The sequence below is a fragment of the Lemur catta genome, chromosome 3 (genome assembly GCF_020740605.2).
Source record: "Lemur catta isolate mLemCat1 chromosome 3, mLemCat1.pri, whole genome shotgun sequence".
Taxonomy (NCBI): Eukaryota; Metazoa; Chordata; class Mammalia; order Primates; family Lemuridae; genus Lemur; species Lemur catta.
In genome coordinates this window covers 28,626,525-28,642,023 of record NC_059130.1, presented here as the reverse complement: position 1 = coordinate 28,642,023, position 15,499 = coordinate 28,626,525, and the positions used below count along the sequence as shown (strand labels likewise).

Here is a 15,499-nt window from a genome sequence, read left to right as displayed (position 1 = left end):
GAAGGATATGAGAGTTAAAGATAGGCTGGGTGGGGGTGAGTTGGGGTGTTGAGGGAGGGGGTCCCGTGAGGGGCTAGAATCAGGTCAGGGCCCAGGGAGGTGGGGGTGGGGGAACCATCAGACCTTCAACTCCGGCCCCTACGCCCCACCCCCTCTCGGAGTGGGGGAGTTTAGCCTGCGGACACCCTGCGTCCCTCCCCACGCGTGACGGCGCCCCGCGGGGAGGGAACGGCGCCCAGGGCAAGCAGCCTCTGCGCTCTAGCCGGTGCCCGCTGCGGCCTTGGCATTGTCAGAGGGGAGGGGCCCGGTCCGTGAAAGGGGAGGCGGAGGGGGAGGCGCGCTCACGCATCTGCTCCCCGCCTCCATTCCGCCCATTCCCTAAGTGGAGAAACTGAGTCTCCAGGAAGGAGGGACGTCTTGACGTGGATTCGCTGAGACCCAGGTGGCGAGAGGGGCCTGGGTGTTTTAGAATGTGTGTTTGGGTGGGTTTGAGAGGGACCTGGATAAGTACTTCAGTGCGTGCCCCACCATCTGAGAAAGGTAGCCTGTAAGGGACGCTTCCAACTGGGCCTGCGGCGCTACGTACCCCAAAGGGCCCCTCCCACTAATGTCAAACGGAATCAAATCCGGCTACCTCGGGCCAGGTTCGGCTCCCCAGCGGCCAGCCAGGCCGAACCGGGTCGGACTCGCTTTTCCCTCCCCACCCCCCTCCGCAGGGGGCCTCCCTCCCTTTCCAGCAGGTGGCTCCGCGGGACACCAGCTCAACCTGTTGGACCACAGTGGGCGGCGCCAGGGGGGCCCTGGCCCTCACCCTGGCTGACCCGGGATCCCAGCTCAGGAGGAGGGGCGGAGTCCGGGTCCCTCCCTCCCTCCCTCCCTCTTTCTCCCTCCCTCCCTCTTTCTCCCTCTCTCTGTCTCCCTCCGGCCGTGACTCAGCCTCGGGGCCGCTGCTCTGCGCCCCAGCCAGGGGAGGAAAGTGTGAGGCGCCCCTGAGAGCTCAGGCCAAACCAAACAGCCCCCCACTCCAGACATTATCTCACTGGAGAATTAGGGGGTCTATGGGAAGGAGGAGGTAGCAGCGGGTATGGGGTGCTCCGCCTTTTAATCCGCTCCGGGTTTTCCTATAGTCTCTGTCCCCCTTGGGTCCCAAGGCTGGTCACTGCTCCGGGTTTTTTTCCTCAGCCCGCCCCACAGATTCTGGTCCGGAGGGCCCGGAGCGGGTGGGGTCCAGGCCAGGGTTTGTTACTTCCTTCTCCTGCCGTCGGGGTCTCGCTGGCGTGGGGAAGGGCAGTGCCAGGGGCCAGGCGGCAGTGCCTGACGCACAAGTGAAATGGAGAGGGGGTTGCTTCAGGGAGGAGGGGGCGTAGCCGAGGAAAATGGGGTGGGGTACGTGGCCCATGCAGGGCACAGCCAAGGTCTCCAGAGGCAATAGAAGGGCGGGCACCCTAGCACCAGCCCTTGGGTACAGAGACACGGTTGGCGCCTAGTGCCTCGGGCTCGCCTAGCCTCACTCCCCCATGTCTCGGGGATCGCGTCTGACGTCTGGCTGGACACAGCCTGGGTCATTCTGCAGTTGGATTGCCACTCTCCGCTTCAGTCCCTAAAGTCTTGGAACCTACAGTTAGTTCCTCAGTAACCCCCCTCCCATGTTTCTCTCTCTCTCTGTCTCTCTCTCTCTTTTTTTTTTGGTACAAATAGCTCTTCTCCTCACTCAGAAGTCGGAAGGGGGAACCCCGACTTGAAATTCCCTCCTACCCCCAACTCCGAGCTCTTACCGCGCCAAACCACTGAGACAGCAGTGGCTGAGAAGCGCTGACTGGGGGCCCCACCCCTCCCACGAAACCCCTGCAGGGGCCCCAGGGGCCTGCTGGCGCCCCGGCCCCGGGCCCCTCCACCAGGCCCAGACTGGAACTGGTAGCTGAAGGGCAAGTGTAGGGCCTGCAGGGGCCTCCTGGGGATAGTGGAGCGTCTCATACGCACGTTCAGACTTAAATCTTCAGGCGACCAGCTAGACCTTAATATTTGGGGGAAGTAACAGGAGGTGGGCAGACACCCGGAGAGTGAGGTGTTCGCCCTAAGAGAGGGATGAAAGCCCCAGCTGGGAGGTCTCTATACCTGGGGCTGGGGAGAGCGACTCGGAGTGGCTGCCAGGTGCCGGGACTGGCTGGGCCACGTGCGCCGAGGGGTAGCTGCAGAGAAGATAGATGCTTGCAGAGCCTGGGGAAGTGAGGGCTTCTGGCAGCAAGAGAGGCGAGGCTCTGCTTGGGCGGGGTCCTGCGTGAGTGGGTCTGGGGGCCTGTTTCGGAATGTGGGAGGCTGAGCTGGAAGCGGAGTGTCAGCCTGAGGCAGGCGCCCACCTCTTCCCCCTTACTCCCCTTCTGCCCCGCTGCCTCCGCTTCCCTCGAAAAACCCGCCGCCCAGGAAACCACTGGGGGCGCTCAGACCGCAGCGCCCCCCCCACGCCCGCCGCCCCCCAGCGCCCCACCGCGACCGCCCAACCCACCTGAAGGGGCCGTGGCCGCCAGGGGTACCCCCTCCCGTCGACTCCCCCCACACCTGCGGGTGGCACTATTTATAACTCCGCGCCTATTCCGGGCCTCTGGGCTGGAGCCGGCTGCGGCGCATCGCTAATCGCCACCGGGATCTCTGCGCCCCCCCCAGGGCCGGAGGAGGTAAATTTAGCTTCTGGAAGCTCCGGGGAACGTTTTCCAAAACTCCACGTCCCAGAGAAGGCGAAACAGAACCCCTCGCCCTCAGCCTCCTTCTGACCAGCCGCCAGGCGGCGCAGGTCTCTTGGCTCCTCGAACCCAGCCTGCTAGGTTAGTTTAGGGTCGCTGCTTTGAAGCTGGGGTAGGTAGACGGCTGAAAGCGAATGATGGAAAGGTACCAAGGGGCCCGAGATTATCTGGAGGAATGGGGACAAATCCGAGGCTGGCCAAGACTCTGGAGTCTCAGAGTAACTGAGAAAGGCCGTGGGGAATTGTGTCAATTGAAGGGGAAATAACTCACATGCAAGCTAGATGCAAGTAGGATGCAAATAAGAGTCCATGCCCGTGGGGGTAGTCGCTCTGGCACCTTCAGTGAAACGATTGCTACACTCATTTTTCACCCATCTTTTCGTGTTGCTGGGAAAACGTGGGACCCTCCTGAGAGCATTCCTATGATATTCAATTTATTTATTGCACACGGCTTCTCAGACCCCTTAGTCTTAACTCCTCTCCTCCACCTGCTTCTCGCATGCTATCTAGGGTCCTATATCGGATGAAATCCACCAGGAATCCTGGCTATCAGGCCTTGCTGTCGTACTTGGGGTTCGTCAACTCAGCTCATCCACCTTGTCTCCTCCATTTCTACCCCATTCATTCCCCTATCCTTTGTGGCCCCAGGGCACCAAGGGGTAGGTGAGGTCTTACCCATCCCTCTCTATCTTGGCACCCTGCACCCCCTTCGCTGTCTCCCCAACCCCACGTGAGCTCCTGAGGGAGTAGTTTGGACACTCAAAACCTGAGTTGCTCTAGCTGGGGAGAGAAGCCTGTGGGGAAACCATCGCATTTTTTTCCCCTTCTAGAGGAATGGGGAGGTGAGGGCCAGGAAAGGTCTGGCCTGTGTGGATTAAGTGAAAAGGGTGTAGCTGGGACACCAAAATGAGCTAAGAAACCAAGGACAAGGGGAGCTTAGAATAGAGGTGGGAAGTGGCACAGCATGGAATGGGTGGGTGAAGAATGAGGGAGTGGTACCGTCTACACTTTTGCTTTTGTGGCTTTGCCTCCCAAGCCACTTTAGGCCACTATCCCCACACAAACACCAGCTCAGAAGACGAAGGCAGGCTATCAGGAGAAACCCTGAATTTGAGGTCTGAAAATCTGGGTTCACTAAATACTACATTGCAATGTGCTGTGTGTATGGCCTTGGACACATCACTTCACCTCTCTGGGCCTGTTTTGTTCACATTAATGTGAGATAATTACTTGTCCTGCCTATTTTTGAAGCAGACTTTTGTGAGGCTCAAAGCACTCTGTAGTGTGGAAAGGGCTCTCAGAATGGTATATGAGGTTTTTGTTGTTCTCATCCCTCTCCTCAGTCTTTCCACTATCAAGGCTCTCTTTCCCACTCTGATACTTTACTTGGGCCACTGGCAGTCTCTGCCCCCTCGAGCTCTCCACCGCCGGTCTCACCACAGGCCACAGCCCTGGGCTGTGCCTTCCTCCACCCACCACTTCCCCAGTGGTCTTTGCCAGAAATCCCCTCCCCTGGCAAAGGCCGTTGTGCCCAGACCTCAGGCTTAGGATCCACCTCCAGGCACTGCCCAGCCTGGTGGGAGTGGGGCCTAAGAAAAGAAAAGAAGGCGGTATGCCAGGTTCTGAATCAGGGAAGGGCTGCCGCTGGCCAAGCAGGGTGCGCGCGATGAGGGGAGGGAGGAGTCCCATATTCGGATGGGAAAGTGAATTCTGTGACTACCCTGATCACTAACCTCTCCCTGGTTGGCTTCAGGACCTTACCCCTTACTACTGTGCCTGAGGGGCTCTGAAGGGACCAGGCAAGAGCACTGACCTGGCTGTTGTGGATGCCTAAAGAGGGAGCACTAAGCTGCCAGGGATAAGAAATAATCTCAAATCAGAGTACTACAGAGTACTAAGCTGCTCTAAAAAAGAATGGACAGGCTCTAAATGTGCTAATGTGGAACCCTGAATCCTGTTCAAGGTGCAGAGCAGTGTGTAGAGTATGTTAACAAACTGGGAAGAATAAGTATGTTCAGAGTCCAGCCACTTCTCACTACTGCTGTATCTATAAGCATGGCCTGAGCCACCAACATGTCTGGTGGATATTGTGCCCATTACTTCCTAATGGGTCTCTCATATACTACCCTTGCTCCCCTAAAGTTTATTCTCAAACAGCAGCCAGTGTGAGCCTTTTAAATAAAAAAATCATTTCATGCTCAACATTCTGCAATAGTTCCTCATTTCACTCAGCATAAAAGCTCACGTTCTTATTTAGGCTCTCCATGACCTGCTCCCACTTGACTTTTTCTTTTTTCTAGGCTACCTATTACCTAATAACATCTGTATACTTAAAAAAAATGTTTATAGTTTATCTTCTGTCTCCACCCACTAGAATGTAAGCTCCATAACTATGGAAACCTGTTTTGTTCACTGTTGTATCCAAAGCACCCAGACTGGCAGATATTACACACTCAGTATTTGTTGCATGAAAGAATGAAGATGCATTCTGTGCACAGACCATCTCTAGGGTGCTCTCCAAGAAACTGGTAATCATGGTTACCTCCAGGGAGGAAAGCTGGGGGGTTGAGGAAAGGTGTGGAGACTTACTTTTTGCTATTAGAATTCTTTACTCTAGGCATATGTTTACCAAAAGAACCGAGAGAGAAAGGAGTTAACTAAGAAGAACGCTAAGGAAGAGCTGGTCTCAGGGAGGGTGGGAGAGGGCCCCATACATCACCTCCAGGCTGGTGCTCCGGTCAGAAAGGGTTGGAGGTCAATAACTGGGCCCCAAGAGGGGTCAGAGAATGCTAGATGGGGACGCCAAGATAATGCTGAACAAGTCCTGTGGCTGGCTCTGAGGCTTGGGTGGGGGTTGCTGTGGCTGGAAACATCAGTAAGCATGAGCAAGACGATGTACACAGCTGATGTGTACACACCACTGGGGTACTTTAGGGAAAGCAGGTAGTGGTAGCTACTAAGGCAAAGTGAGGAGTCAATTCTGCTTGGCTGGGCTGTTTAGGTCCTAATAGGCTGTGCTGTGATAAGCCTGAGGGACAAGGTGCCTTTCTCTTTTAACTTTTTTTTTTTGAGACAGAGTCTCGCTCTGTTGCCGGGGCTAGAGTGCCGTAGCGTCAGCCTAGCTCATAGCAACCTCAAACTCCTGGGTTCAAGCAATCCTTCTGCCTCAGCCTCCGGAGTAGCTGAGACTACAGGTATGTGCCACCATGCCCGGCTAATTTTTTTCTATATATATTTTTAGCTGTCCAGATCATTTCGTTCTATTTTTAGTAGAGACGGGGTCTCGCTCTTGCTCAGGCTGGTCTAGAACTGCTGACCTCGAGCTATCCTCCTGCCTCGGCCTCCCAGAGTGCTAGGATTACAGGTGTTGAGCCACTCTCTTTTAACTTTGTATGTGAGCTGAGAGCTCTTATAGCTCATGGTGCCCTCCTTCCTCCATAAGCTGGGGACCAGTATCAGCTTTGTGCTTTCCCCAAGATCCTCAGTGGCAAGGAGCTGCCTAGACCTGGTCTTCTATTTGGGAAAGGGCTGAGTCCTTTGGGTTCCATCCTAACACTCTGGGCCTCACATTAGAAGACCTCACCCAAGCTGGACCTCTTCCTACCCAAAGGTTAGGAGGACTTTCTGCCTTCTACCCTCCCCACCCAGGCACCAGTGTCAGAAAACCTGGTTTTCAATCTCAATTCTATCCAGGACAAGCTCCTTCCCTCCCTGGTCTGCACCCTGGCTCCAAGACCCTTCTAGTGCTTTTTCTAATTCCCTTTTAGACATTGAGAACTTTTGGCCTCAAGGTCTATTTATTGCATGTAAATTCACTGATTCTCAAACAGATATCTTAGGGAGTGGTCCATTCCTGGTACTAAGAGAGTATGGTTAAGATCAACCATCTGGACTGGTGGGCTCACTGTACCAAGCTTGGAGGAATACCAGGTCCTGCTGCCATCTTATTGGGGTCCTAGCCAGCAGGCCAAGCTCCTGTCCACCAGAGGTCCACTTGAGGTGGGGGCTGGGAAGAGAGGCTCAGAGAAGAGGCAGGTCTGACAGATGGCACAACTCAAAGCAGGATCCACACTTCACTCTTGTGGCCCATCCTTGGTCAAGCACAGCTGGCCCCAGGAGTCTTGATGGGGGTTGGCTGGGTGCTAAAGAAGAGAATGGGAAGTTGAGAGGCAAGCTATGCTGCAGAAGCTGCATCCATGCCTCCTGTTTGCCCCACCCTGCCCACCTGAGTGATGCCAGCCATTGTGCCAGAGGGGAGAGGAGGCAGTTCCTGTTGCCATTAATCCAGCAGTTCCTTGATACACCAGCAGCAGAGGAGGATGTAGGCAACTTCCTTCAGGGTCTGCTGCAAGCCCTCCCACCCTGTGCCCATCTTAAAGACAGGCAGCCGGAGCCCAGTGTCTCGCAGGGCCCCTCCAAGGGAGAAGGGTAGAACTTGGGCTAGAAGCTGTGTCCGGGGCTGCATGCGGGCAGCAGTTCTGAGGGAGGGTGTGGGAGCTGCCTTTGGTGCCTTTTATCAACACTGTCCCCACCCCCCTCAGGCCTCATGACTACAAAGACAAAGGCCCCAGGGTCTAGCAAAGGGAAGGTTCTAGGCCTGGGAATGGGCTGAGTCAGCCCCTGTAGACAGGGATGAGGGCTGGGGTTAGCAGGGGGGAGGGCCTGGCCACTCCATCTTTCATCCTTCACAGCCAGGCCAACTCAGCTTCCCTTCCTCCAGCTGGGGTGGTGCCCTGCCTGGTTGCCCCTTTCCCAGTGGTTGGCACAACTCCCGCTTCTGCCCTCTAGTGGGCTCCTGCTGAGGCTGACACTGAGAATCATCAATGAGCGCTCCTTTCCAGCCTGTTCTGCCCTACCCTGGCCTCTCCAAGTGAGCACAGCTAGCTCAGAGCTGGCAGTGTTGGCCCACTTCTGAGCCGGAAGACACAGCCAGAGCAAAAGGCACAGTGAGAGGCATGGTTTATTGACAGGTACACCCCAGGACAGCCGCCTTCCCTCCCTCCTGGGGTGGGAGGTCATGTGCGAGAGTTCCGCTCCTCATCTTCATTCTCCAGTAGGTAGGCTGGCCGGTAGGTGGGTCGTCCTCCTGGGCTCAGGCACTTCAGGGCGGGGTTCCGCACTGTGTTCTCCCGACTCCCCAGTGATGTGTACCTGGAGCAGGGACAATGGTGGGCAAGTGTGTGGTGGGGCGGGCTCTTGTGGTGGCTCTCCCTATCCCAGCACCCTCTCATCCTCCCCATACCAATTCTCTTCCCCTAACACCCTTACCCTCGGTCATACAGGATACAGTATGGGACAAAGAGCTGACGCAGAAAGTCCCAGATGTCTCTGTAGGTCCAGTCCTAGGAGGTCAGAGTTATACAATAGTCACAAATGCTCCCCTCTCCCACACCTACCCCCTGTCATCCTGGGAAGAGACCCATCCTGATTCTTCTGCTCCCTTAGCCTCTGAGGGAGGGCTTGCTATCGGATTTTCTGGTATACCTTGCTCCCTGTAGGCTAAGCAATGAGAAAGAGAAGGCCTTCATCCTCTCCCCGCTCCATTCCCCACCTACCCTCCACTGGAGTGTAAGCTCAAGGAGGACAGGGAGGGACCCATGTTTGTCTAAGCCAGCGATGTCCCTGAACTTTCTGTGATGATGGAAATGTTCTACGTCTGTGCTGTCACGTGAAATGTGGCTTGTACCACCGAAGAACTGAAAAATTTTTTAAATGTCTAGATAATGGGAGATGAATTTTTTTTTTTTTTTTTTTGAGACGGAGTCTGGCTCTGTTGCCCGGGCTAGAGTGCTGTGGCGTCAGCCTAGCTCACAGCCACCTCAAACTCGTGGGCTCAAGTGATCCTCCTGCCTCAGCCTCCCGAGTAGCTGGGACTACAGGCATGCACCACCATGCCTGGCTAATTTTTTCTATATGTATTCTTAGTTGTCCAGCCAATTTCTTTGTATTTTTAGTAGAGACAGGGTCTCGCTCTTGCTCAGGCTGGTCTCGAACTCCTGAGCTCAAATGATCCACCCGCCTCAGCCTCCCAGAGTGCTAGGATTACAGGCATGAGCCACCGTGCCCGGCGGGAGATGAATTTTTAATTGTATTTAATTTTTAAAATTGAGCCAAGCATGGTGGCATGCACCTATAGTCCCAGCTACTCAGGAGGCTAAGGCAGGAAGGTTATTTGAGCCCAGGGGTTCAAGACCAGCCTGGGTAACATAGTGAAACCCCATCTCAATATTAAAAAATAAAAAATAAAAAACAAAACAAAACAAAACAAAAAACTGAGATATAATTCACATTCCATACATAAAACTCATCCTTTTAAAGTATATAATTCAGTGGTTTTTAGTAATTTGTATTTCATTCAATTAAAGTATAAATAAATGGCTTGTGGCTATCATATTAGACAGCACACAGTAGAAAGCACAATTCCTGCCACTGAATTAGGGCTCCATAAATATTGGTCAAAAGGATGAATCAACAAATAGCACTGTCTCCCTTGGATGATGGGGCCCCTCATCCAAACACAGGCTCTAACATCCCCCCACCTCCACCCCTGGGGGAGCCAGGGTGCAATGATTGACAGGCACGTGGGACTGAAGGCAATAAATCCTCTTCCCCATTACCAGCAGCGGGTTGATGCGCATGAATGAAGGCCAGCCTGGATCAGTGGGACTGAAAGGGCAGAGGCTACAGGAGTAGGGGTCAGTCCGGCGGGTGCCCATCAGGACAGCCTCTAGTTGGGGTTGCTGTGCCTGCAGTTCACCCAGAGCCTGCTTCATGTTGCCCTCAGCCTCCAACACCTGCAGATTATATCTTAGGAAGGAACAGAAGTGGGAGTCAGGCATGGGCCCTGCCAAGCCCCTTTTGGAGCCCAAACGTCCAGGCCCCTAGTACCTCTTGATGGTGTCCTGTAGAAACTGCTCCAGCTCAGGGAAAGGGGAGATGCTGCGGATATACAGGATCTGGAGGGGTTTTGGAACATCAGGGAATTTCCTGGGGAGGGGGAAGAATCCACAGGCTTGCCAGGATGGACAGGGAACTGGCTCTCCAGAAAGCTCACTATTCTCTTTGGCCCCAGGGACAGATACCCTTCCCTTTTCCCCTTTCCATTCATCAGACCCTCTCCTCTAGGAAGCCCGCTCTGAACTCTCACCTCCCAAATCTAAGCACTTCTCTCAGGTATGTAAATCTCACCTCCCCAACAGGACTGTGACCCCCCTGTGGTCAGGGATGGTGGCCTGCACATCCATGCTCAGGGCCAGGCACGTGTCAGATGCTCAATAAATATGCTGGGGGAATGGAACTGAGAGGTCACCATGGCTCCATCCCTCTTAAACTCCACCCACATACTCCCTTTCTCCCTCCTCTCTGGGGTGGGGAACTGGAGAATGGGCCAGCTCAGGTACCTCTGGGGTCTTGCCTCACTCTCTTCATCGCTCCGTGCAGGCTCACCTCTGCACAGCTGCATGGAAAAGGTGCAGGAGGGCGGTGCAGTCCTTGCCTCCATTGAAGCCCACACAAAGCTGGGTGAGGCTGTATCGAGCCAGGGCAGTCTCAATGGTCTGTAGGGCACTTGCCACCTTTTCCCCCAGAGAAGACCCTGCCATACAGGCAGGGAAAAGGGCATCAGATAGATACATGTGGTCATCAAAGGGGAGTAGGGGCCATGTTGCCCTTGCTTAAAACCCTTCCATATATTCCCAGTGTTCCTAAAATAAAGTCTAAACTCCTTCAAGCTGCCTGCTAGGCCCTGCAGGGCCTGCCACATCTCACCCACTTTGGCCTCAGTGTCTTTCCTCTGGAGCAGGGGATGTGGGGAGATGTGGGGTGGGGTGTCCTGGCCTTCTTTCATACTGTTTGCTCTTGCCCACCTCCTGGTCTGAACAAACCCTCCTAATCACTCAGCTTATATATCTCTTGGCCAGAGAAGCCTTTTCTCACCCCAGATCAAGGCTGGGCCCCCTGCTGTGGGAGCTCACTTTCTTCATCACTCCATGTAGGAGCACCTGTTTAATGTCTGCCTCTCTTGTTAAACCACTGGTCCATAAAAGCAGGACATATGTTCTCCTATTAAGCCATATTCCCAACACCTAGCACAGTGATGGTAAAAGTAGGTACTCAATCAGTATTTATGAGAATAATGAACGAATCAATAGTAGCTGTCTTCTATCCACTTCTGGATCTGTGGGATGCCCCCACAGCTCCTGCAGGACTGAGACCTAGTGTGGCACCAATGGCCTGGTGCATGCTGCTCCTTTCCCAGTGGGCCCCTACCTGATTCAGCAAGTTTGTATACAGCCTCACTGGCCTGCTCCACGGCGTTGGGCATGTAGGGGACCAGTGATTCCTGGGGCAGATGGGCAGTCAGGTAGGCCAGGCATTCCTCCAGGGGCCCTTCTTCCTCCGAGTCTAGAGTCAGCTTCACCTGATAGTAGTTGCTGCCCCAGTCAGGGTAGGAACCCAGGCTAAGCCTACGTCCAAAGTGGGTCTGGGCCTCAGCCAGGATGGGGGCAATAGAGGCCTCCTCAGCAGCCACATACAGTTCCCTGGAGTGGAACTGAACAGCTGTGTTTTGGAACAGTCCCTTCAGCCCCTCCAGCACTCGCTGCAGCAGCTCCGGAATGCCTGGGAAGAGGTACACGTTTCGGACGGAGACCAGCGGGAATCTGAAGGGGCGGCCAGTGCGAGGATCTGTGCCATAATGCAGGCGGGCAGAGGAGGGAACCAGTGACAGCTTCTCCAAGCCCTCCCCTCCTAGGGCTTTGGTGGCTGCTTGCAGCTCAGGGTGTGGCTTCAGCTCATCCCCAAAGGCCTTTGCCACTGCCTCAAAGGTCACATCATCATGAGTGGGGCCGATGCCCCCTGCTGTGAGGACATGGGTGAAGCGGCTGGAGAAAGAGGTGACCTCAGCTGCAATGGTGGCTACCTCATCAGGTACGACAGAAACTCGGCAAACCTGGACCCCTAGGGAGCGCAGTGTCCGGCACAAAAAGTAGGTGTTGGTGTCCTGAGTGTGTCCCTGGGGGTTGGGGGTAGGGGGAAGGATAAGACTGTCAATGCTGCAGGAATGAAGGGCAGAGGGGGAGCAAATGACAGACACATCTGCCTGATGATGGGGTGCTCTGCTCTTTGGAGGACACAACCTCAGGCTGCCAAGGAGCCTGGACTGGGCACAGGAGTGGGAAAATTCATTTGAATGGAGTCAAGGATACGGTGACCCGCCTTGGGCCTCCTTCTCTGCACTTTCACCCTGACCTCACTTATATTTATGGATTCAATTATCAATTCTGACAACTTGTCCACTTCTTCACTAACTCTGATGGTTTCAGTACCTTGACTCCCAGTGGTTATTGGGCAGTCTTACTATATCTCTGGCTGTTGTCACTTTGGTCAATGGCATCCCCAGGCACTGTTCACAGCCAGTCAGGCCCTTCATCCTGTCAGCTCTACTTCTGAAATGTCACCCCATCTGCTCTCTTCTCTCTGTCCTACTGCCACCAAGCAGGTCCTTGGCACTTTTCACCTGGGCAATGGCAACAGCCTCCTGGCCAGAATCCCAGCCTCCAGCCAGTGTTCTGCTCTGTCTCCTGAGTAGCCTTCCTAATGTGTCACAATGATTGCATCACTTTTGGGCTCAGAAGCCATTTGTTGTTCCCAACTGTATACAGAATAAAGTTCAAATTCCTTTGTAGGGTATTTGAGGCTGTCTGTGGTGTATACCCAATCTTCTTTTCCAACCCCATTTCATTCTACTTCTCAACAGGTTTAGTGGTTAAGAGTCTGTGTTCTGGAGTAAGGGAGAATCAGGCTGGAATCCCATTTCTACCATTTCCTAGGTATGTGACCTTGGGCAGGTTTCTCAACCTCTCTGACCCTCAGTTTCATAATTAAGTAAGACTTATAATAAAAGTACCAGCTTCATGGAGTTGTTGTGAGGATTAGTAAAATTACATATGTGATGTAATAAGCACATTCCCAGGCCTTACTAAGCACTCAAAAAATAGGAGTCTGGTTGGGCTTGGTGGCTCATTCACACCTGTAATCCTAGCACTCTGGGAGGCTGAGGTGGGAGGATCACTTGAGCTCAGGAGTTCAAGACCAGCCTGAGCAAGAGCAAGACCCTGTCTCTACTAAAAATAGAAAAATTAGTTGGGCATGTGGCAGGCACCTGTATACAGTCCCGGCTACTTGGAGGCTGAGGCAGGAGGATCATTGGAGCCCAGGAGTTTGAGGTTGCAGTGAGCTATGATGATGCCACTGCGCTCTACCTGAGGCAACAGAGCGAGACTCTCAAAAAAAAAAATATATATATATATATAGAAGTCAATATTACTATTACAAACCTGATGCCTGCAATGTCCTCTAATAAGACTTTCTTGACAATTCGGAAGGGATTTCTCCCTTCTAGCACATTCCTTCTAGCTAACTTGTCCAGTCTGCTGAGGGCCTTGAATCATTTCCAAATAGGCTGGACATAACACTTAATACAATACATGCACCTGTACTTCCTCTACTTGCTGGGCTTCCTGTCATTGTTGAATAGCCCCTCCGCCCCTACTATATTGCTTGGCAAATTGTAGGGACTTTGCTACCTGTTTTTCGACAGAATAATTGAAAGAAAGAGGGCCACTTTCCCTCCAATATGTTGGACACACTCCAAGACACTACTGCGGCAATGGGGCTCCCACCCTGTTTCACCTCCCTCCACAGGATGTGGAGTAGGCCCTTAAGGACAGGATAACGCCGCGCCCTCCCCCCTCTTCTGTCCCAGACACACCTTGAGGATCTCATCTCCAACAATGATGATGCCAGCCGTCACGCTGCGCCTCGGGGGAAGTTCAGAGGCCCTAGATGCCATGCTCCTGCCTTCTCTGCCCTTCCGCCAGGCCCTCCAGTAGCCACCCAGACCCCCAATTAGGGGTCGTAAGCACCAGAGTCCCGCCAGGTCTACAGGGCACTGGGGGCCATAGCCTGGGAACAGGGGATCCGGGGTCGAGGGAACCTGGAGGAGCCAGAAAGGACAATAGGGGAGAGCAGGAGTGCACGTTCCTCCTTAGAGGAAGACCCTTAGTCTACTCTAACCAGATCCTTGACAAGCGACTCTTTTATTCCTGCCTTTTCAGTAAACGTGTTCTCAAACCCCTTTAAATGTCTTCTAAGTTTGGCTCTGGCCTCCTTAAAATGTCCTGCTCTCCCGAGAACATACCACTTTAAATGTCTTCTGTCTGCCGAGCCGGTCTCTTCAAGTGTCTGCTGTATCTTGGGCATCTGCACCTTTAAATGTCTCTTCTGTTCGGGGCATCTGCCCCTTTAAATGTCTACCTTATACAGGGCCTTGATTCCTTTAAATGCGTTCTCTTTCCACCCACTACCAGAACCCAGTCTCCTTATCCTGCAGGTTTCTACACCCTTTCTAGCCCAGAAACCCCTCTCTTCCCGACGAGCTTCAGATCATTGGACACTTCCACGCTCTCACCTGCCTGTTTTGTCCCTTCACCGGGTCTGTCCCTCGTTACTTTCCTCTGTCCTGAGGCAGCTTCCGTACCGAAAGTCCCGCCTTACTCACACCTACCTCATATTGATTGGTCATTTTGGCTGTCGCTTAGACTTCCCAAAGATTCCACTGGCGTAGTTGACTACCGCTCTCAGGCTTTAGCCAGTGGGTGGGAGCAGTGCTGGGTTGTTACAGGCAACAACCACGTGGTCGCCCCTCACCCGGAAATGTGGGGGCCGGGCCTTAGCTCAGGGCGGGGGCAGGGGCTGGGAGGTTTAGGGTGAGAAAGGAGCTGTGATTGGAGATGCTCTAAGGACTTGGGGTGCTCACTTCTAGTGCTGGAGGTAAAGGGAGGCTTGATTCTAACCTCTGTTCTGTATTCAAACTGTTGTATGCATATGCTGTTTTCATTAACTATGACTAATTCTAGACTAAGGGCTGGTACTGGAGTCAGAAAGGACTTTATTTTTTAGTAGAAGGAAGTTGGAAGAACACCAGGAATGATTATCAACATTGTCTGTCAGGTAGGAAGACCTTGGAGTAGGTAAGCTTTTAGTGTGGGGAACCTTCATTCATCTCTGATATAACCGATAAAATTACTTAAACCTCGTTGACAAAGTCCAAAACCCCCTCTTGCCCCACCTTGCTCCAGATGGTGGTTAGGTCAAACATCACTTCTCCCAATTATTGGTCTTATTAGGTACAAATGAGGCAGTGAGAAGGGAGTGCCTTGTGTGTCCACTTTGGATTCTCACATCATCCTAGCTTACTCCCATTTCAGTTGCCTTTGGTCTAAAAGTGCTTTGTAAACTTTAATTTTTATACTGATCATCTAGGGATCTTCTGTAATATCCAGATTCTGATTCAGTAGGTTTGGGTGGCCTGAGATCTGCATTTAACCAGCTCCCATGTGATGCTGCTGGTGCTGGTCTGTGGTATTGAGGAGTAAGGGTCTAAAATTAATGGTTTAAGGACTACTGAACCTGGTCTAATTTTACTTTAAAAAACCCTGTTAGATATCATGCCCATTTTACAGATGGGGAACAGCCACACAACCACAAAACACTGCAGCGCATAGTAGAGTCAGGCTTCTAGACCATTCTTTAAGTAATAAGCCCTGTTTCTATCAATTAAAAAAACAGCTTTTGCCGGGCATGGTGGCTCACACCTGTAATCCCAGCACTTTGGGAGTCTTAGGTGGATCACTTGATGCCAGGAGTTTGACCAGACTAGGTAACATAGGGAGACTCTATCTCTACAAGGTAAATAAATT

General features: G+C 53.1%; 2 protein-coding genes across 7 annotated transcripts; both read right to left on the bottom strand.

Annotated features, from left to right (window-relative positions):
* Positions 1-6,517: 6,517 nt before the first annotated feature.
* On the bottom strand, positions 6,518-7,225 carry LOC123634042 (lens epithelial protein). Its single transcript, XM_045545234.1, has one exon. It carries the CDS (start codon positions 7,201-7,203, stop codon positions 7,018-7,020), a length of 186 nt encoding a protein of 61 aa, XP_045401190.1. The 5' UTR covers positions 7,204-7,225; the 3' UTR covers positions 6,518-7,017.
* A 455-nt stretch (positions 7,226-7,680) lies between these two features.
* On the bottom strand, positions 7,681-14,240 carry FLAD1 (flavin adenine dinucleotide synthetase 1). 6 transcript variants are annotated; one of them, XM_045545230.1, is made up of 8 exons: positions 14,209-14,240; positions 13,510-13,734; positions 11,007-11,751; positions 10,185-10,332; positions 9,627-9,725; positions 9,356-9,545; positions 8,007-8,080; positions 7,681-7,889 (listed from the first exon to the last, which is right to left on the bottom strand). In XM_045545230.1, exons 2-8 carry the CDS (start codon positions 13,588-13,590, stop codon positions 7,754-7,756), a joined length of 1,473 nt encoding a protein of 490 aa, XP_045401186.1. In that variant the 5' UTR covers positions 13,591-13,734; positions 14,209-14,240; the 3' UTR covers positions 7,681-7,753. The 6 variants fall into 6 exon arrangements, with proteins under 6 accessions (XP_045401186.1, XP_045401183.1, XP_045401184.1 ...); XM_045545227.1 differs by lacking the exon at positions 14,209-14,240 and adding an exon at positions 13,939-14,202; XM_045545228.1 differs by lacking the exons at positions 7,681-7,889; positions 8,007-8,080; positions 14,209-14,240 and adding an exon at positions 13,939-14,202 and having other exon boundaries at positions 9,365-9,545; positions 9,627-9,694.
* Between the last annotated feature and the right edge of the window lie 1,259 nt (positions 14,241-15,499).